This window comes from Micropterus salmoides, unplaced genomic scaffold (assembly GCF_014851395.1).
Source record: "Micropterus salmoides isolate LMB-PRFRI ecotype aquatic unplaced genomic scaffold, ASM1485139v1 Ms_hic_scaffold_4, whole genome shotgun sequence".
Lineage (NCBI taxonomy): Eukaryota > Metazoa > Chordata > Actinopteri > Centrarchiformes > Centrarchidae > Micropterus > Micropterus salmoides.
In genome coordinates this window covers 9,882,889-9,905,187 of record NW_024043372.1, presented here as the reverse complement: position 1 = coordinate 9,905,187, position 22,299 = coordinate 9,882,889, and the positions used below count along the sequence as shown (strand labels likewise).

The window sequence follows — 22,299 nt, the reverse complement described above, 5'->3', positions numbered from 1 at the left end:
AAAGATTTATTAAAGTTGATTGCCATGTCTGACATCAACATGAATCCACATTAACAAAACATCTGTATTTTGTGACATTTAAAATGAGTGATCACAGAGAGCATTAGAGGCGCCAGGAAGTTTTCTTCTTCGTGTTAAGGCGCACCACCTCGACTGATTTTGTTAACCTTTTCTTAGCTCTTTAACACCAATAGTCAGTCATTGTATACGATAAAGGGGGGAAAAAAGATCTGAGATTTCCGAGAGCAAGATCCTGCAAGTTGACTGATCGTGTTACAGGCGGCTCTGTCTTGGCTTGTCTGCGTTTGCAGTGTTGTTAAACAGACACTCGTCCTTTTCCTCCTGTAGAAACATGACAGGCGTTCAGAAACAACCATCTGTCTGTGCAAATAATTAAATTGTTAATAATAGTACTAATAGTACTACTTCATAACATTCAATTAAATTATTTAATAAATCTTGATAAGTTTCTGTAATTTCTCAGTGGTTATGATTTATTTTAACCCTTTGGAGTCCATCATTCATAACTTTATATGGCATCTAGAGACAAGCTGAGAAAGCCAGTTTAAAGTTATGATGTGGGGTTTTCACACAGTAACTCATTATTGTCACATTATTTACAGGCACACGTTGACTTTCAATGAAAAAGACAGTTGGAATGAAAACACTTCACATGTAGAGATTATAGTTTTATTATTTGCATGTTCTGTATTTGTGTGTAGAAATAGTGAAAACAATATTTTTTACAACCTATAACTGTTCTATAATAATAATTTGAGTGATTATGACTAAAGATTTGTGCAGTTTTATAGGCGCCTGTGTCATTTCTCTTGAATTTTGGGTTCCTGGAAGATTTACATTTAGTTAATTTGACAATATGAGAAATCCGACTTCTATTTGAGACTGTGCTGAACAAAAGGACCACGCATAATGTCAAAAAGTGCCTAGAAAGTCAGCAAAAGGACAAAAAAAATCTACCTGGACAGATTAAATACTGATGAGCAGATTGAAGATTTCATTTTATTTATGCACCTCAGCCAGGAATACTGATCCCCTCCGTGTGGGGCGAGAGTGAGGACCCAACAGAGAGGGAAAAGATGCGTGTTCAGATTTGGTCTGCTTGGTATGGACGAGGTCTCGCTGTGCAGTGGAAGAGGAGTTCAGTCTGACATAAAGAGGAGGAGTCACTAAGCTGCTGCTGAAAGAAACAAGAGGATATGTTTGTTTTTTCTATAAACTGTGAGCAGATGTTTTTCTCCTTCAGTTGAAATCATCAAGTCTTTTGTTCATGTGAGAGTCCTCGTGAACAAGAGAGAAACAAATCTGCTCTGTAAAAACACAGTAGAGGATAGTAAAGACCTGGTTCTGGTCTGATCGGGACTGGTTCAGGGAGTAGAAACTTAAAGCAGCCTGGTTCTGATTACAGACGACACACACACACAGCTGCAAATACCTCTGGGTTGAGTCACCTGGACACATCTCTCACCTGTGAGACACACCTCTAATGGCTGAAGTATACTCCCCCGAGTGTGTGTACTTGTCTATCTTTGTGAGGACCAATTTCAGTTTTAGCCCTTGGGAGTGAGGACATCTTTGGAAAGTGGAGACATTTTGGCCTGTCCTCACTTTGGGACAGACCTTCAAAGGGCTGTTCGAGTGTTTAGATCAGTGGTTCTTAACCTGGGGGTTGCGAGAATGCTACTATAGACACAAAAATGAAATTTAAAAAAACTAGACGGACTATAGTTGTGAATGAAATCACTTTGGGTGGACACTGTAAATATTTTTGCACTGTTTAATCCAGTAGGTGGCGGTGATGCCAACCGCTATAAAACGCCAAAGAAGAATCAGGCCCCGATCAGACAGCAATGACTTTTTTTGGTTGAATTTAGAAAAGACCAGCGCGCTGCGGTTTTTTAATGTGGCAACCAGCTGTCCTGTCAGTCTAATCAAAGATTATAGCGCCAGCGATCTGTAATCTTTGCTTTGCAGCTAAGTAATAACCGTCATATTAGCAGAAACTTGATCACAACTCACAGGTCTGTGTCTTTAGTTGTTAAAAACATCTGCCTTAAAAAAGATAAAAAAAATAGACAAAGGGAGAGCCCCTGCTCTGGCATTGTTTTGAGTGTGAGAGGTGAACAAACACGCATGAGACAGGGAAATGAAATTAATTGTTCTTACGTAATTTATATGTAGCTTTGGAAAACTATCATGCCAATAAAGCTGATTTGAAAGGGAGATCTGTGTGGGCACATGAGATCCTCAGAAAGAGGACACACCGCTGGTAGTAGCCTACCAGTTGGTCCAGGAGCTTCGTCTTAATGATGGTCTGTTTAATAAGGCTTATTTTAGGATGAGTCAGGGACACTTTGTTGCAGTCTACTCTCCGGACAATCCAAGCAACTGTAAACTCCCGTCAGCAAAACTGAGGGCCCGTCTCTCCATTCATTAGATTGGACAATCGGGGACAGTTCAACCTCTAAAAGGGGTCAGACTGCCAGAAAGGTTAAGACTAGACTAGGGCTTTCACACCTACCTGGTTTGGTCCGGACTTTTGGACTTTTCAGCTTGGTCCGAACCAAAATTGCAGGTGTGAAACCTCCCACGGACCACGATCCGGACCAAACAGACGAAATTTGGTCAGACGAAAAAAAGAGGTAGTCTTGGTCCGGATCAAACTGAACCATGGTTCGGTTCGTTTCTGGTGTGGAAGCATTTTTTGGATAGTTCGGACTTTCAGACTATTTACAGGAAGTTTGGCGGTTGACGTGTAAACCGGAAACAAACAAATGCACAGAGTAATGCATTGAAATAAGGACACAATTATAAATCTCCCTGGTTTGTTTGCAGTCTTCTGGCGACGTTGTGTTCGCATAATGAGGACGTTTAATTGTGAAGTAGCCTATAGCTGGTGCTGTAGGTAGTAATGCCATAATAACAATATAGTGTCAAATATGCATCTGTTCATTTTTAATTAATTTTTGTGAAAGATACCCGCTGAACTGTTTTAATAAACCTATCAATGTCAAGTATAGGGAGACGCAGTCCACATAGATGATGACGACAGGACGCAAGTGCGTCATGTAAAGTCCTTTAGTGCGGTCGCAGAATTGCAGTGTGAAACCAAATCTAATGTATCAAAACATGAACTTTCGTTCGGACCTTGATGCGGACCTTAGTTTTAAGGTTCAGGTTGGATTTGGGGCGAATGGGAATGCATAGGCCTAATGTCACCAAGGTCCTCCTCACAAGTATAGAAATACAAAGTGTGTGCGTCTGGGCATCTTCTTGGCGAGTCGAGGCTGTAAAATAAATAAGATTTCACCAGATTCTGTTTTGTAAAGTTAGTAAACTAAACGTCCCTGAACACAGATTAATCATTTTCTTCCAAACGTTGTCGCGGGTCATAAAGTTTAAAAATGTTCGCTCTAGTTTTCATGATGAAAAACAAAGAGGAGAGTTTTCACTGGAACTGAAGCAGAACACTGGAAATATTAACTCCTCGTTATATCAGATTAATGTTGTCTTCATTTACAAACTTGTGTATTTAGTTTGATGAATGAGGTCCAGTGTTCAGGTTTCTAAACAGATGTTGTAGCGCCCCCCGCAGGCCAACTGACTTACCTTTAAATATGGTGGGAAACCACAGTAATGGACAACAGTTTCTGTCAGTACCACAGGCCAAGAAAGAACACTTACCCGGAAATTTGTCCAGAACTAAAATAAAATCACAAACAATTCAGGGGTTTTTTGTTTAAAAAGTCAGAAACCTGACATGAAAAATCTGTAAAATTGAATATAATTTTTTGTAGATAACATTTCATGAAGACAGATGGCAAATGTTCATCTGAAGATAATCTAAGACAAACAAAGTGAGTTTTAGGGCTGCACAATATGGTAAAGGAAAAAAAAATATATAGCGATTATTTCTCTATATCTCTGCAGCACAGCCACACCGAGCACGCTCAAACTAACTTTCGAGACATGAACGAGAAAACATTTCTAAAGTCATGATCCTGAGCGAGTCTCTCTTCACTGTTTGTCTCTCTGCAGGAGAAGTATCCGTCTGTCGTCTCTCTTTCTGGAGGCTGCATGTCAGACGTCATGTCCCTGAATCATCCCGAGCTTCCTGGGTAATTAAACTCACAGAAGGAGCTCAGTAACACGGTCTCTGTAAAGTCACCTCTGCTGACCTCTGACTGTGTATGTGTGTTTTTGTTTGTAGCTGCGTTTTGTTCATTCATTGGTCGGTTGATGTTTCCAGAGAGGGCGGAGTCACTCAAAAGATTGACATGCTGACAAAGATCCCTGAGAAAGGTGAGATGTCAAACTCCTGCATTGTACCTGAACTCACCAGACAGGAAGCTCAATAGACACACTAACAGCACCACTGCATGTTTTTACTGACTCACAGTAAACAGCCTGACACACAGGCTGTTTACTGTGATGTAGGTTTGGTTCAACAAGTGGGACACAATCAAGTCAGAGGTTCTGCAACTAAAAAAATGTATAAAACTAGAAAAACACACATTATATAGAAATTAGCAATTGAAATAATTAGTTTGTTTGTCTATAGAATGCCAGAAAAAAAGGCCAGTCCCTATTTCCTACAGCCCGAGGCGTTTTACTTGATTTTCACTTTAAGGTTCAGTGTGTAATATTTAGGAGGATCTATTGACAGAATGCAATATGATATACATAGTGTATTCAGGGTCCCTTTACAGGAACGTCGTCATGTTATGTCGGGGGAGGGGTGAGCGATGGCTGACCACATGGTTGCAATTCGTAACCCTCACCAGTAGATGTCACTAAACCTACACACTGAATCTTTAAGGATCACCAAGTAGAGAATCCTCATATTTGAGAATCTAGAATTAGAAAATAGTTTGCTTTTTTTTGCTTAACAAACTACTAAAATAATCTAAATAGTTTAAATTCTTTGGAATTTATTGATTGGAAGAAGTGCCCAAATTGATCATGTCTGTATTTTCTATCTAATAAGTGCAAATTAGTTATCCATTAGGAAATTGCAGACCTATAAAACACATTTATTCTAGGAATTCATCACAAGTCAAACTGTCTGTAGCAGCTCTGCACAACTATACTCAGCTGTTCTTAATCACCCTGAGGGCTGTTTCATAAAACCAAGATAGCGGATTAAGCCGGGATTTTCCAGATATCCTGGCTGAATTAAGCCGTGACTCGGTTTCATGAAAGCAGTAGCACATAAATTACCATGCTGATTTATTCTGTGCAGCTAGCCTGCTCCAGGCTTAGTTGATCCTGGTGCCTTATCTGTCGAGTCAGCAGTTACGCTGATCAGAAACCAAAGTGTTTGTTTCATTTATTCCATGTTCTCATGTATGTGTTTTGCATATTAGCCTGCATGAAAATACATTTTGGCAATATGGACATGTCCACCATAAATTGGTGCAGAACATTTCTCTTGAAGTCAGGAAATTAAGTGTTTAATGCTCAAAAACATCTAGGGGAAGACCCTCAGACTCCCCACTCAGATATTTCACCATTGAATATAACTTAAAATATTTTTCTCGTCTTGTTCTCACAGAATTGTGCACACCCCTAATAAGCCCTTATGACCCCACCATTTTCAACACAGAATTACTTTTTCTATATAATTAATTACTTACTTAATTGTAATTACTAAAATTGAATTAAATAAATAGTATGTTGAGATTAGTGGTTATAATTAATACATTTGCTGAGTGACATATATTAAAGTCCACTTCTCACTTTTAAGGTATGACATAATGTTTCCAAGAATGTTATAATTATGACAGTTTCAGTTAAAAGCAGTGATATTTTTAGCTACTTACTTATTCAGTCGGTCCTCTATACGCTTTTTCTCGCTGTTTTAATACTGCTGCCATGTTTTTATTTTATTTTTTAATATTATATGCATTTTTCATCTTAAACCTTCTTTATTTGTTGTTATTCACTGTGTGTAAAGTATGATGCACACATCTTTCCCATTTCAGCATCAATAAATCTGATCGACCGCGTGGTCTCTTGAAGAAAGCTGTTGACGCACATTTATGAATTACTTACACCTGGCTTGACATAGTCACTCCTACTGAGCCTGGTTTGGCCTTTGTGAAACTAATGAAGCCAGGTGCACTTATCACATTAAGTCAAGCATAGCTTTTTCTGTTATCCTGGATTTCTAAATTCTGCAAAACAGCCCTCCGGTGAGATGATGTTCAGTGTTTTGTCTCTTTGCAGTGCTGCAGTTGTTTCCCTCTCAGGCTGTAGGCGGCGCTGCTGAGGCCTTTCAGAGCCTGCTGAGGATTCTGGGACCTGAAGCCGCCATGGAGTCTGTCATCAGGGCGGTCAGCCTTTCACAGCACACACAACTCTAATCTCTGTGCAGAACTACAGGGTAAAATGTAAAGCATATCTGTCTGAAACATTCTTCATTAAACCTTTTTATATTTTAACATGTCAAAACTGAGCTAACGTATAAATAAAGTAAACACAGTTTATAGTCTCTTAGAAATCTTTATTCAATAGAAAGAGCTCGACTGTGACGGCTGTAACAGCAGAGCTCGCTGGTCAAAATCTACAAAAATAAATAATTTAAATACAAAATGCCAGACAGCAGTGTCGCCTTTGTATTTTCAAATAGTTTACTTTACCCAGCTATTTACAGACACGCAGTTATTAGACGTCTGTAGATATCACAGTGCTGTGATGTTTCTGCATGTTGACGCTCAGGCAGCAGGCGGAGGCAGAGGCAACCGACCAATCAGACTCCAGCTCACCTGTTGCAGCTTCATCTAAACGTAGTTTGTGTTCTCGAGATCACAAATCAGCTGTTCGGTAATCTTAAACATAATCTTGTACGTTTTTTTTTTTTTTTAACCCCAGTTTGTCTATCGATGCATTAAATCCTTGACCGAACAAAAAATTAAGATTTTTAAACCTTTGTTTTCAAAACCACTCAAAGATGGTAGCTATAAATAACACGTCTTTATGCAATTTATATGACGTGACCCAAAATTGTAAACAGACAAAACTATCTCAATGGAAATGTAGATGCTCAAACTTCCCATGATTCTGAGCGCCTCCAGGACTTCTCCTCTATTATGAATTTTAAGTTTGAAAACTAACTTAATATAACAACAAACAAGTGGACCTTGAGATGAGACAGTCAACTACTGTTTTCACAAGCTCTACACGAACAGCTCAACAAAATATGAATTTTATCACATTTGTCAGTATTGTTATTTTACATTAACATTCATAATAACTTCTCTTTTTTTATATCCAGCACAACAGAAAATTCTTTCAAGTGGAAATATCTGCTGTGTCGGATTTAATTTTTCAGATGAAGTTACCACACTTTAAAAACAAAGACAGAGCCTGCAAAGTGCTTTCTCGCTCCTGTTCTTTTTAATTTACATGGACATGGCAAAATTTCAATCTAAAGGAACTTTTGTGGTCGAAAACTTCACGTTGGAAAAGAGGTAATTTTCTGCACCTGGAAAGAGTTTATGGATGTGAATGTACCTCGGGTTATTTGACCTTATATTTTTCTCAAAGCTCCAAAATATTCATCTAAATACATCAGACGTACCTGAAAAAGCAAATAAAGATGGAGGTGTCACGTCAGCCAAAGTTAGTCGTTCGTTAATGCACCGTATTTTTAACCCTCACGCAACAGTCGTGAGCTGTCTGATAAAGTGAACCCTCCCAAACCATAAACACGCCATTAGCTCCGTTTCTCAAGATTACACTGACAAGATTATTAAAACCACAATCAAAGTAGTAACCTTCTGTTCAGATGTAGCTGCAACATTTGTGATCTGGTGCAAAGTTTTAACGGTTGTAAACACAGTTTAGAAGTTTCAAAATTAAATCAAACCAAAGTCACGGTAACATCAAATCTTCGAACGTCTCACTCGAAGACGATGCTACAACTGCAGAGAGACACCCCACCCTCCACCTCCTCTGAGCCTCTGCGCTCCCGTCATGCTGCCTGTTGCGTCTTCAGTTCAACAGTTAGAACAATCAGTGGTTGGTTCAGTTCACTGCTGTCCACTCTCCAGCCCACCAGGCATCGAGGGAGGCCAACTTACATGTCAGTCAGAAAGGTGGTGACAGGACAAGCGTTAGAGAGAGCTGGTCGTCTGATTGATGGGCTGAAATCATTTTTAGTGTTTGGATTTAACAGAACAACTGACCACACCACCCTGCGGCCGATTGAGTGGACTCGGCTCGTGTGTCACAGTGGTGCCGTTTATCATCAGCTGACGGGTTTCAAGAAAACAGGCCAGATGATTGGAGATCAGAGCAATGTGTTCAGTGTTGTAGTGTGTATTTGATTTCAGTCATTTGATTGGCTGGTGGAGGTTTGGAGAGTGGACACTGTAAACAGAGCAACTGAAGTCAAGTGTTACCAGTTTTTTTTTATTATCTGAAGGCTCCGTGAGCGCTGCTGGTTTAAAGAGGACAATGAGATCACCAGGAGTTTGTACCCAACGACGACAAGATCCGATAGTTTGAACACAAACAACATCTGGACTTGAGCGGACTCGAGTCTTGAAAATGCAGTCAACACTTGTCTGCTGACGGTTGCAAAGACAGAGTCTCACCGTCCTCAGAAATCTGCCAGCGCTCCTGAACACATCACTTTTCAAACATCAGACGACCCTGTTGAGCTTCAGCTTGGGTCGACGGGAGTTCGAGGTACTGAGAGTTCACGGTTGCGTCCACATCAGCTCCTAAAGTTATATCTGATGTCAGTCTGAACAGAGACGAACCGAAGCGGATCTGTCTCAGATCTCAGCTGTGAACGAAGCCTGTAACAAAGTTAGTTTTCAACACACATCACACACAACCTCCTCCACTCCCACCAGAACATTTAGGCACATGGACACACACACACACCAAAAACACACTACAAGCCACTTATGGCGCACACACACAAAAAACAGCAGCATGAAGCAGCTCGGCCGATCTGAAGAGGACTGCTGTGTTACCCAGCAGCCCTTGCTGTGGTGGGTCAGACGGATCTACGGCAGACAGGACACGCTGACCTCTGGTGAGGAGACAAACAGTGTCCCTGTTCTGTGTCAGTCATCTCATTATAACGCCTCCTCCTTCACTTTACAGTCCTGTGCTCTGCCTCCGCTTCCTGCTCTGCATGTGTATGGTCACATTAGTCTTATGATTATGAAGTCTGGCAGCGTGATGACGCATTGACTTCGCCTGAACTTTGACCTGTGAGTCCGCATCAAATAAGAATGACTTCAAGGTTTGGGAGACGGAGCAAATATTCGCAGGACCTTTTACACGTATCACCAGGTTAGTCAACGAGAATGTTAGACAATTACTGCAATGCGGCTTTTCTCACAACAAAACGGGCTGAATCTTGTTCTGAGAACAATAAAGAGTTAAAATATTGTGTGTTTTTCCACACAAAAAGGTTTTCATGTCAGGAAAGGCCAGCTGGACACACACGTCTTTGCTGCTCGGTCAGAGGCCGCAGCTGGACCTTGAAGGGGTCAGTTAACCCAAATAAAATATATACACACTCAGTACTAGGTGTAACTGTATAAGCTAATACAACCCAACAGTTCAGCCACATGTCATAATGTAAAATTTTTTTTGGTGACAAGTTATTTCAACTATATGCTAATTACTGAGGTCTCAATTGGTGGTGGTGTCCTGACGTCCCCCTTGTGTATGTGTATGTAGATGGGGTGGACGAAACATTAGAAACACCTTTTAAGTATAATATAACACCTCTGTGTCAGAAAATAAACATTTAGCAAAAGTGGAATTTTTAACTAGCTGTTGTACTGGATTGCATTATATCTGTCCAGGTTTTGAGACATCTGAGATTTCCGCCTCCCCCCGATACAATGGAGGTGAGTGGAATTTAGTTTGTGCTGGGACTGAAAACAGAAACATCTCATCAAAAACAGCATTCTACTTTCTTTTCTTGTGTGAGCACTGAAGACATCAGTGAGTAGAGGCAGAAATCTCACATGTACCTCAAAAACTGGACATATTTCACTTGAAGGAAGAGAAACAAATTTACTACACTCCGCTGTTCTCCCTGAAAGAGACACAAACACCCGGCCTACGTCTCGGCACAGATGCCTCATGAGTGAACGCATTAACATCCGGCCACCAACTGAGGAATCAAAAACAAAAAAGGGACAGGGAGGTGAAGCCTCACTCGCTGTCACAGTTCAGGTTCTCCACCTGGTTCATGATAGTTTTCAATATAACCAAACACTGCTTCACCTCGTCTCATTAATTAAACAGTTATGAGTCGGTCAGTGTGATGAGCTGGACTGAAAACCTCATGGAGTCCAGCAGAGACCGGAGGCTCAAATTTCTGCAAAGGATTATGGGTACGACAAACGTCAACGTCTCTATTTGTCGAGACTCGTACAGACCGTCTGGTGATCGGATCAGCCATGTTGGCTTCACCCCTCCTCAGTTCAACCTGCACGTACATATTGGCTCCGCCTCAGCCCCAACTCTACTAGAGGCCCCGCCTACATTCAGGAAATGACATCATGCATATGTCAAAACTCAACCACCTGCTTTTCTCTCAAACACTTCCGTTCTCCTTTCTTTCATTCTTTCTCTCAGAGCTTGAACCATAAGAGTCCTGTCAGGCCGTTAATCCAAACTCTCTTCACCGGAAAAGCCTCCCTGCGAGGTTCCTAATAAATATTATTCATGTCAGGACAGAACGGTGACATTGGGATTCCCCTCCTGACGGGAGCGAGAAGTCTGTCGCCACACCAACACATCAAGAATCGGTATCAGAAGTATCTGAAGTTGCTTAAACGTCTGGTGATCTAGTGGTGACTTGCTGGAAATTTTAGTTTTGCTGTACGAGCGGTTAACTGTCAGCATGAGCGGAGTGAAAAGGAAGTGCTGCAGTAAAGCCTCGGATACACAGCTCCACTCTGAAGTGATTTTACACCTCTGCATCAACATGGCGTCAGTCTTTGTCTTCAGGGTTGTCCGACTCTTATTGGGCGTTTACACAGGGTGGAAGAGCAGCGTGCAGTCCTCCCTCTCAGCAGCTGTGAAGATGCCGGAGAGCGGCGGCAGAGAGCCCTTTGGCAAGGCACCACCAGTCCTCAGGTAGCAGGAGACGATCTTCTGGTCCAGGCGCAGCTGGCGGGGGATGCTGTCGAACGGTTTCGGGTCCAGATCCAGGATGGAGACAGAGTAAGAGAAAGCAGGAGGTCTGGATGGCACAAAGTCCCGGAGCCGCCGCTGACTGGAGGAGAGGAGGAGTATTAATGAACAGGAAGAATGTTTCAGTTTCAACATACAGAGCTGATGTTTGGCTCCACCTGGTGGACTTTATCAGGCACTACACACTGATTGATTAAAGGAGACCTATTATAGTACTTGTCCAGTCCTATATTGTAGTTCTTTGACTCCTGTATGGCAGCTTTACATGATTCAAAGTTCAAAAAAATAATTCTGTCTTATACTGTCCCTTCATTTCAGCCTGTCTGAAACAAGCTTTAGATGCTCCTGTCTCTCATCAAAGCCCACTGTCTTCTGATTGGCCAAGGGCTGAAGCATGTTACCAGGGGAGAGTTCAGCGCAGACAAAACATAGCAAAACGTTTTTTTTTCAATGGAAACGGTGGTCCCCTGAACACCCTGTTGTGTAGGCAAGCGCACTGCATTTTCCTGGCTTTTTAACGGCGTTGTGTTTACAAACTTGTTGCAGTTGATTGGGTAACACATGAGACACGCCCACCAAACGGGAGAAAACATACCCCGAAGCCCGTTGCGCAACGTTTCAACGAAACATGCCGTTCAATCTGAAAACGTTGCAAAACGTTTTGAGATTGAACTCGCGCCAGGTTGCAGTTGTTGCTGGGTGGAGCATATGGAACACCAGCTCTGTCTGGTGTCACAGCAAGGAGCCTTGGTAGAAAAAGAAGTTCAGAAGAGGAGGAAATCTGAGGTTTTTGCTCAGTGGGATTTCTTTTAAAATACTTTAACCTCAATATTTGTTTTGGCCATGTTTAATATGAACATCTGACATTTTAACATTGTAGATTAGTCATAAAATGTGAAAAAGCATAATAGGTCTCCTTTAAAAAACAAAAGCAGTTATTGATTTGGGATCAAAATGAACGTACGTTCAGTTACCCCAATTCGTAGAGTCAGTTATTTCTAAGGTAAACAGTAAGTCCTCATCCTCAAATGGATGACACATTTACAATCAATCATTTTCAATATCAATTAATGGTTTACTTTATAAAGTGACAAATATGACAACAGTCCATAACCCGAAACTATTCAGTTTGCAATAATATAAAACAGAGAAAAGCTTCAACCAGAGTATGTTTTGGTATTTCTATGATACATCAAAATTAATTAAATCGACTGTAAATCTCAGTCGTGATCAGGGACCAGTTTCAAGATACCAAACGACACAATGGACAGCTGGAAAACACTGTAGTAGGTTAAAGGTAAATGTCTCCATACAACTTTGATGTGTTATTATGAACAATATAATAAACAGTGTGTTTAGAGCAGTTTAGTGCAGCACAGTTGGAGTGAACGAAGAAGACTGTTGCCAACATGGATGTAAACAAATCAGGTTTCAAATTCTTCCAAAAAAACAGCTTTGCAAAATGTGTTTAACAGGTTTATTAGGCTTCATAGATGAACACAGGCCCAATCCCAATGTCCACCCTCACAGACTCACAGACTTTGAGCCGCATTCCTGGGAAGTCCATGAGGGCTTAAGTGCAATTTATACGTAGCCCCTACCCTACGCCGTCACTTACGGCGTAGCCTGACGTGCTCCTCCTCAAAAATGTAACTACATGTTGAGTCGACGCGGACCGTAAGCTCTGATTGGTCGGCTGGGTAGCCTTGCAATGCCTCCGAGCCGACAGGAAGTGCCCGTGCTTTGAAGTAACTTTTACTAGTGGCCAAAACAGCAGCTGTAACACGGTGGATCAATATATTTGACCGTCACAACCCGAGCGAAATGACTCGTTTCACTATCAGAATGTGATCCACTCGGTCGTTAACATTTTAAAAGTCTATAATAGCTGCATGTATACAGTTTTACCCCCATTCATGTTAGCAGAGCGCTGAACCGTAAGTTAGCCTGCTCGGTCGGCAAAAGTAAACACAGTGGACGCTGTAGTGGTACCGCCGACCAGCGTTTGGGGGTGTAATTGCAGATTGACGGACACGGACGCACAAGTATAAATGCCTGGCGACGTACGTGGCTATGCACGTACACCCTACGTATGAGTATAAATCAAGCTTTAGGGCTGTCCCACAGTCAAATCCTCAAGTGCGCAAGGGCTCTCTCGTGGACATTTTGAGCCCTTTCCTGTCCCGTTCCTGTTTACAGCATTTTGAGTCCTTGCAGCCTCTTAAACTCAATCACTTTCCAAGTGATGTCAGTAAAGTCTGTGAGGGTTCAGGGCTTAGGGGGGACATTGGGATTGGGCCACAGTGTGTTTTGGAGAGAAACACTGAATTTAAAACAAAACTTTATTTGTTTACAGAAAATTTCACAGGAGACCTTTAAGTGAGCTGAGGTCATCGGTGGGGATCTGTTCAAAGACTGAAAGTTGGGCTGGGCAATCAAACAATAATGATAATTACCGCAATATAATTATTCTCAATAATATAACAAATGTTCAATAAATGTTTGATTTAATTTGAATCACAAACAAATTAACACTTAATTGTTTTATTTAAATGTATTTTGTTTTGAAAAGGAGTGAAAAATGATTTTACTTAATTTTACTCATGCATATTTGTTGAAGAAAGATTTTATTATAGTTTTGAATGTTCTACCTCAGATTTGTGAAGTGATCCACTGTTTGGCATCAAGTGTTTGTTCTGATCATGAAGAGTTTAAAACCACAATCTGGTTTCTTCAGTTTTCACTCAGGAGCGAAAATCAGCCTTTAAACTTATATATAAAGAAATAAAGATTTGATGTTTATCCTGATAATCTATCAAATGATATGAAATTTTTTATCGTGGTAACATTTCTGACCAGCCCTAACTGAACAATGACCCAACATCATTTAGTTCAGATAACGAGACTCTTTTTGGATCTCTTACCCTTCACCATCCTCTTCCTCCTCCTCACTGCTGGGCACCAGGGCGACCATGATGGAGCAGTCCTTGGTTGTCATGGCGGCGCGGTACTGATGGACCTGAAGTCAAAACACACAGCAGTTAAGACATGTTGCCTTCTTTAGGCAGCTGAACACCTGAGCAGAGAGACAGCTGACACTGGGAGAAATGTCATCGCAGGAAATCTAGACCATCACACGGAGAACCTGATGTGAATTCCCAGCTCTCTATGAGACTGTGTAATTTAGGAACATTTGAAACTGGACTTACCTTGGCGACAGCGTACTCCACAGAGCCGTCGTCCTCAGTCGGACATTTCTGCAGCTTTTCCAGGAAGGCCTCGTTGTACGGTCCGTCTATCTGGAGACGAGTTCTGACACAGATAGACAGGTCGTCAGTCAGTTATACAGTTTAAGTTCATTTAATAATTTAGATTTAATATGAGAACAACTTAGGTTTAAAAATAATGTTTGTTAATCTGCATATAATTAAGAACAAAATGTCTTAAAGGACCTATATAGTGCTTCATAGCAGAACCAATATTCTTGTGTCACAGTGGCGTTGGTTCATTTTTAGTGGCAGTCCATTACCATCTGAGGCAGAACACCTGCCCGGTTTGAGAGAGTACAATGCTCATGAAGATTTATTCATTCTTACTCCCCTTGAGTTAACACAGCCAATGACATGCTATTAATTATAAGTTATTTGTACGGTTTTATAGTTATTGGATGAGCTAGCTACAGCTAATTTACGTTCACATACCTCGTTATCTGCAAGTTTAACAGCTTATAGCCTGCAAAGTTATTTTTTGTGTACAACTATGGCCTGTACCAGCTTCTGGCCATGGTTACCTCTTGCCTCAACTATTGCAATGCCCTCCTATCAGGTATTCCAGCTTGTGCGGTGAAACCCCTACAAATGGTTCTGAATGCAGTAGCTCATCTGGTTTTTGATCAGCCAAGGACTCATGTCACTCCATTACTCAGTGACTGGCTCCCCGTGGCCTCCTGAATCAAATTCAAGTCACTAATGCTTGCATACAGAGTGACTAGTGGGTCTGCACCCATCTACCTAAACTCCATAATACAAGCTTACATTAATTCCCGGCCACTGCGCTCCTCCAACGAACGCCGTCTGGCTCTGCCATCCCTTCACACAAAGCAATCTCAGTCCCGGCTGTTCTCATCTGTGACACCATGATGGTGGAACGAGCTACCACATGTCATCAGAGCAGGGGCGTCCCTCTCTAACTTCAAGAAGCTCTTGAAAACTCATCTCTTCTGAGAACACTTTGTATTATAAACACCTCTAACATGCACTTCCTGTGCTCTTCTATCTCCTTTTAATTCATTTATTGACTGCACTATTTCATTAACTAACTTTAACATATAATTTTAACTTTCCCTTGGTATTTACTCCATTGATGCCATATTTGCTATTAGCTCTTACTAGTATTAATTGCTGCTCTTACTAGTGTGTATTGTCAGTTGTAGATCTCTTGCTTGTATGTTGTTCCTCAAATGTTAGTCCCTTCGAATGAAAGCGTCTGCCAGGTGAGTTAATGTAATGTAAATGTGTTTTGTGAGATATTTGTCTAATGGTTATTCTCTATATGTAATGCTAATAAATGCCTGGACCTTGTGTGTCCAGAGGGGAGTTAGACAGGAAGTGACAACTGAGACAAGACAGTGCCCTTTCACAAGTGATGGTACTTGTTAACTGTGTATTACCTCTCCTTGGGGAAGTCCTGCAGGTGTTGCTCCACTCGGCGGTACAGAGGATTAAGTCCTTCAATGTCCAGCGTGTCCAACATCTGAGTCTGAAGAATCCTGAACAAAACACTGTCGCTGGGTAAACCCTGAGAGCCTGCACACAGACAGAGAGGAGGGAGGTCAGCATTTATGTTTTCAAACAAGAACTTAATATAAAACATTTACTTTAAATGTTGAAATAGGGAAGAATATTTAACGCACAAAGATTAGTGAGGTTTTCAGTTTCACTCATTTTACATCATGAGATTCAGATGTTACGAGCAAAACGTGTGTTGAGAAGACACGAGTGCTTCTTTCAAACCACAAACATTACTGAAGGACGCTGCTGCACAAGACAAACCTTTGTCAGACAGGAAACAGGCTGCAGACAGATCTATTAGACTGGACTGGAGTTACAGTTTCAGAATTCACACCAGAAAAAACTTGACAACAGTGTGAAAGCGTTATATACTGACCACGCGTATAACACACCACAGCAACTCCGAGACTTCTGCTTCTCATTGTCTGTTTTATTATTATTTAAAGACTTGAGTCTAAATCAAAAATGTTGTGGCGTGCGTGTGTGTATGTGTGGGCGGGGAGGGTTGAAGATAGGTTGAAACCAAAGTGAGGTATATTGTTTTTTAATGTTTAATAGTTTTTGTTGAATTTATTGAGTGTGTCTGGGTGAACGGAGAGAGAGAGGAAACTACACGAACACAAAACCTCTAGATGCTCGATTACAAGGCTGCAACTAACTGTTATTTTCATTATAGATGAATCTGCTGATTACTTTCTCAACTTGTTGTTCTGTCTATAAAAAGTGTCCATCAAAGATTCCCAGAGTCCAAGGTGACATCGTTTCAACCAACAGTCCAAAATAGAAAATTTTCAGTTTACAAGGACACCAGCAAATAATCACAATGTAGAAAGCGATTAATACAATTTCAAAACAGTTGAAGATTCACTTTCAATTAATTGTTTCAACTCAAATAAGGATAACAGGAGCTACTGAACGCACCATTCCTGATGTGAATGACCTGTTGCAGGTCAGGGCACCGGACCTTATGTTGTTTAAGTCAGCTGTTAGCCAAAAAGCTAAATGAAGAATGGAGAACGAGGAAGAGAGGCGTTCTTTCCATAGCTGTAAGTAGCTACTGCCATTATTGTGTCACAGTCTAAGATGCAAAGAACATTGCCAGTTGGAAACTTTGTGCGACCAGAAAGCGAACAATTCTAGATGCAGCACAGCCACTAGTGATGCTTGGACTCATGGGGAGAGAGTGGTGTTTTATAAAATCACTGAATATTGCTCCTATAGCCTAAATACATGTGTAGAAAAACAGTAGCCTACTTGGGGGGTTGATGGGTGGTAAGCATGGCAACGGCTTCTGTGTACTACTGGCCGCGATCCCGTGAAACTGTTGCGGTCGTTCCCGTCTCACACACACCCGTCCTCTATCAGAGTTGAAGTGTCTTGAACTTTTTCCTACAGTTTATCAATAGACAGACTGATCTGGCTGTTTGATCTGAGTTTCCTAAATAATATAACTGTTTCTTTAACAGTTAGGCCACCAGGTCTTCTACAGGCAACAACCTTTGCTGCTGTCTCTTATTCATAAAAATAATCTATTAACTTCAACTGAACTAATTTTAAAGTTAGTAGTTATGGACTCAATTATTTCATGTTGCCCATTAAGCTGTTGAAGTTGGGTGTATATATATATACACAGTGTGTGTATATACACACATATATACACACACATATACGCACGCACACGCACACACGCACGCACGCACACACACACACACACACTCTCTATCTTTTCCTGCTTTTTTGTCCTTTGCCAATCACATGCCTGATTGAGTTATATATGTTTTTTGTGCATGTAATAGGTTTGCAAAGTTAAAAAGCCCAAAGTCCAACCCAAAGGGAGTTCCCATCTCCCACAAAAAACTCTACTCTGAACTGCCTGAAAACAGATAGTTTGTAGTCCAGCCCTTTCTTCCACTTTATGACGACGTCACAAAAAACATGCATCGTCATGCTCGCCTAGCAGCTAGGCACACACGCCTTCAATAACACTGGTGGAAAAACATTCTTACACTGCAGAACACCGTGACAAGACGTCCGCCTGCTGCCTCTCCTCTCCCTTCCAAACACTAGCTACTAACCAGGCAGTCAATGGACATAAAGTTGTTACTGTGACGTAGAGACAGAGTTAAAACTTTATGGATGAAAGATACTTTTTTTACAAATTAATAACTCACCACTCTGAAACTCTTGCTCCAGTCCATGTTGCTAAGTTGGTAAGGGGAACATTAACAGCTGAACCAAAGCCATGTTTACCGGCTTCTCGGGGCCTGCCCTACTCTGCTTCTGATTGGCTAGTACTCCTTAACTAGGAACTGCGCATGTGCAACTCCTAACAAAGATATGGTGTTTTTTGAAAATGAAAACATGTAAACCTGTTCAGGTACAACCACTAAATAAAATAATGAACCTGAAAATGAGCATAATGACCTCTTTAAGTAAACTGAACATAGTGAGCTCCCAGATCATTTCAGTAGAATCACTAAAACCTGTCTGGAAAGAACAGAATAGAAGCAGGAAGTGGGTAGACAGGCAGGTTCTGACCGTGACGAATCCTCTCCTTGTTGAACAGACTCGCTTCACAGAAGCTCCGCCCTTCTCCTCGTCTGTCTGTCACCACCCCTCCATCGCCTCCTCCACCACTCAGCAGGGCATTCACCAGGACCTACAGACAGAGAGAGATATTTTGCTAAACAAATAGATTCAAATGACTGCTGGTAAACATTCTCTCTGCAGCCGGTATCTGATTAGTTAAACATCCTTATTCTCGTGCGCTTTTGTTCTCATCAGTTTTAGGAACCACAAACTCCCAGTTAAGCCTTCACGATCAGTATCAATAACTGGGTGGTGGCGATATACCATGTGCATTTGCTTATCTAAAAAATGTGAGAATCTCGCCTGCGTGGGAGGAGTTTTACACTCCCATTAAAAAAGGTTTCAAGTGCTATCAGGACATTATTTTGTGGAATTATAATAAAGCGTTTGTTTTCATTCAGTCACTGTTACTGTAACTGATAATTGTGTAATACAATAAACATGTCAAACTGTTGCAACCCTAATTTGTAGAATAACTTAAAATATAAATAACTTCATTAACATGAAAATGTTCAGTCAAACACTCGTCAATGTCAGTAAAGCCTGTAAATATAATAACTTCAATCCTGTGTTTTTAAAATGAGACTTTGTGACAACTGCTGCGAGTTTCTCTTCACACATCTCCAATTGACTGTTTTGCCCCGACACTGAGACATGAGACAAATTTGGCCCGTTTGATTCTTGATGTTGGTATAGGAACATCATCACACTAATATTTTTACTTTCATTTAAATAAAACTTTTCTATACATGTATATTCGTGTGTCTCACCTGGATGAAGTCGTTCAGAACAGCTTTGCCGGTCATGTGACTGTTGATTCGGTTGTTTCCGTACATGAAGTACGGTCTGAGATGATGCAGCAGAGAGTTCAGGTCAGACGAGTCGTCACTGCACTCCTTACTGCTGTAAATACACTGACCGCCCTACCACACACACACACACACACACACACACACACGTTACTCCAGGTTATTATATAACCTCCCCAACTGACAAAGATGTAATGTAATTTTAAAAACAGTTCGTACTGATGAGCTTTGGTTCAAATTCGTTAAAGAGGATCGAACTGATATGAAGTCTGGTTTAGTCTCCTGTCAGGCCATTTTAAGCAGTCATATAAATACTATTTATAACTTTTACACGTCACGTTATAATAATCATCACAATGTGTCACTTCCTGCTCAAATATTTCTGTTAATCCCTCGACTCAAAAGGTGCTCAGGCTTTCCTCATTGAGCTTTTGATTTGATCCATCAATCAGTCTTTTAGAGAAAACTCAAAATCACCGCACAGATTATTCGGGGTAGTGGGATGGGGCAAACAAACACATAATTTTCACCCAGAAGGCCGCTGTTCGTGTCCCATGTGAATCTAACACCAAAAGTTAGCTTAGGTAACGTATTTTACTTACTTAGGATAATTTTGGTGCTTATAAACCCTCTTTTCACATATTTTGGTGTTGAAATGACAAGTAAGTAAAAAATATTTTGATGTCTGTGCAGAAGATGGCTTCAGCCGGCAGCCACAAACCCTCAAAATTATATCCACAAAAAGTGCTTCTTCACCGACAGACTCAGACTGTTGTCTGACTGGTGTATGTTTGTTGTTTTTAACCAGAAACAGAAGTCTCACTCAATAACAATTCTCACTCTGAAGTCTCGTGAGATGAGAGTTGTTGCAGGAGGATGACGGTGGAAACGTGAGTCAGAGTTGGCAAGAGGAGTTTGTTGTGTTGGCGTAACGTTAGGAAATAAAGTCTTGCTAGCAGTTCCTCTATGTACACAACAAACAGGGTGTACACATGATCAGAACTTGTCCTTTAAACCGGTGGTTGTATTTACTGAATGTGTTGCTGATGGAGTCCGATGTCATATACACAAACACAAAGGTTCACACAGTGTGGGAGAGTGAGAGGCAGGTATGTTTGTGTCTCACCTTGAAGATTTTGAAGTTGTTCTGAGGTTCTTCTATCAGGTGTCTGATGGCAAAATGCATTCTCTGTCTGTTCCTGAACAACACGGGAGAAACCAGAGAATATGAGCTGAAGGACAGTGAGGCAGCTTTATTACCAGTAGCTGAACCGACAAGTCGTCCTCTGTGAAAAGGATGTAATGTTTTTGTTCTGGACTGCATTATACTGAAAGGTGTTCTAATGTTTTGTCCATACAGTCTCTGGTATTATGTGTTATTGTTATACACATTTTTACAGTATAACATTTCATGTGACTTCCACAAACTGTAAATACAGTAGTGTTGATGGTAACAGTAGTAAGTGCAGTAATCTCACCCTGAGAAGAGGTCTAGAGGACAGTACAGACTGCGTCTCTTCCACATCCCATTGGTCACCTGGAGGGGGCGAAAGAAGGAGAGGTAACAGAAACATCAAAGTGTTTATTGTTTTGTAGTTGTACTAAAGGTTTTGTTGTACTAATCAAGTTTTTTAGCCCTGATCTCAATCCAAGTCTTTTAATGTTGGGAATTTGTTGATACTGAATCAGATCGCTTCGGTTTACACATGTTCACATAATATACATGCAACATAACAGCGCAGGACAACACCACAGAGGAAGATCCATTCATTACAGTAACATTACTTACTGCGGTGTGACAATCTCATAATATTCATTCATATCATTGCTGAGCCTCCAGTGAAAGACACACAAATAGTTACTGAAAAGCTGAAGGCAAGCTAACGGCTATGTATCACGTTGGCTAAATGCAGTACATGTAACGAGCATGGATTAGTTCAACCTCAAGCTGATAAAAATATTTCTGCACTGTACATGAGTTTCCAGTATGTTGTGTGAAGCTCATGAGAGTATTTTTTCGTAAAAAAAAAATATATATATATATATATATTTTTTTATTTTTTAATTAATTAATTAGAATCTGATCTTTGCTCATTTACAGACACCGGCTGCAGAGAACATTTTAACCTGCCAAGTTTAGTTTCTGTCATGAAGTTACAGAGAGAAGTTAATTAATGACAACTGATATGATATAGCCTTTGTTAAACTATAAAAGCAACCGTCAGTGCCGGCTAAAGAAATGAAATGCTACCTGGATTTTTGAGAGAGAGAAAGAAGAGTGACAACAGACTCTTTAGGGTCGGAGTTTAGGGAATCCGTGCTCTTTGCCAAGCCAACCGCTCACACTGCTGCGACAAATGATGTTTCACATTCACACACACACAAGTTCTTTACTTTCATATGCAGTGAAATGCCCACACTGGTGGACAAAACCCCAGAATTTATTAATGTATAACCGGATCGACCCTGATGTAGTTGTATTATAGATGTTCTGTGGTCGCACTATAGTGCGGGTGTAGTTACCTTGTAGTGTTGGTGCATACAGAAGCGGCACACTTTGGTCTTGATGTCTTTGCTGACATGTTTGGAGGACGGCAGGAAGCCACATTTAGGCTAAAAACACAACCCACACAAAAACATCAGCTGAGTAACACACACACAAACACACACTCACTCACACTCATGTGATTTGTTGTTTTAGCTCTGTTGGTCTGGGTGACAGTGATTCACAAGCAAAAGACTTCTGCAGCCGTGGCTGCTTCTCAGGACAGAGAACAGTTTACCTTGATCTCGATGCAGAGCGGAGGAGTGTGTGTTGGCTGGTGGAGGGCTGGAGATGTCAGATTTGGCAGACAGAGAGCACAGCCACTGTAGATGTCCATCACCTTATCGCAGCGCCAAGCTAACACACAGAAGAT

General features: G+C 41.0%; 2 protein-coding genes across 4 annotated transcripts in view; one reads left to right on the top strand and one right to left on the bottom strand.

The window, feature by feature from the left end:
* LOC119885596 (centromere protein P) overlaps positions 1 to 6,511 on the top strand; it is a 109,418-nt gene extending 102,907 nt beyond the window's left edge. For all 3 annotated transcript variants that reach the window (XM_038695698.1, XM_038695699.1, XM_038695697.1), the window contains exons 7-9: positions 4,057 to 4,136; positions 4,229 to 4,320; positions 6,247 to 6,511. In XM_038695698.1, coding sequence (XP_038551626.1) covers positions 4,057 to 4,136; positions 4,229 to 4,320; positions 6,247 to 6,383 — 309 coding nt within the window. In that variant the 3' untranslated portion in view covers positions 6,384 to 6,511. The remainder of the gene's footprint in view (positions 1 to 4,056; positions 4,137 to 4,228; positions 4,321 to 6,246) is intronic.
* ippk (inositol 1,3,4,5,6-pentakisphosphate 2-kinase) overlaps positions 6,507 to 22,299 on the bottom strand; it is a 32,787-nt gene continuing 16,994 nt past the window's right edge. The window contains exons 5-14 of the mRNA XM_038695692.1: positions 22,165 to 22,283; positions 21,905 to 21,994; positions 20,860 to 20,918; positions 20,508 to 20,580; positions 19,343 to 19,495; positions 18,522 to 18,642; positions 15,863 to 15,998; positions 14,403 to 14,505; positions 14,118 to 14,212; positions 6,507 to 11,275 (exon numbers count right to left, since the gene is read on the bottom strand). Of these exons, the coding sequence (XP_038551620.1) occupies positions 11,032 to 11,275; positions 14,118 to 14,212; positions 14,403 to 14,505; positions 15,863 to 15,998; positions 18,522 to 18,642; positions 19,343 to 19,495; positions 20,508 to 20,580; positions 20,860 to 20,918; positions 21,905 to 21,994; positions 22,165 to 22,283 (1,193 nt within the window). The 3' untranslated portion in view covers positions 6,507 to 11,031. The remainder of the gene's footprint in view (positions 11,276 to 14,117; positions 14,213 to 14,402; positions 14,506 to 15,862; positions 15,999 to 18,521; positions 18,643 to 19,342; positions 19,496 to 20,507; positions 20,581 to 20,859; positions 20,919 to 21,904; positions 21,995 to 22,164; positions 22,284 to 22,299) is intronic.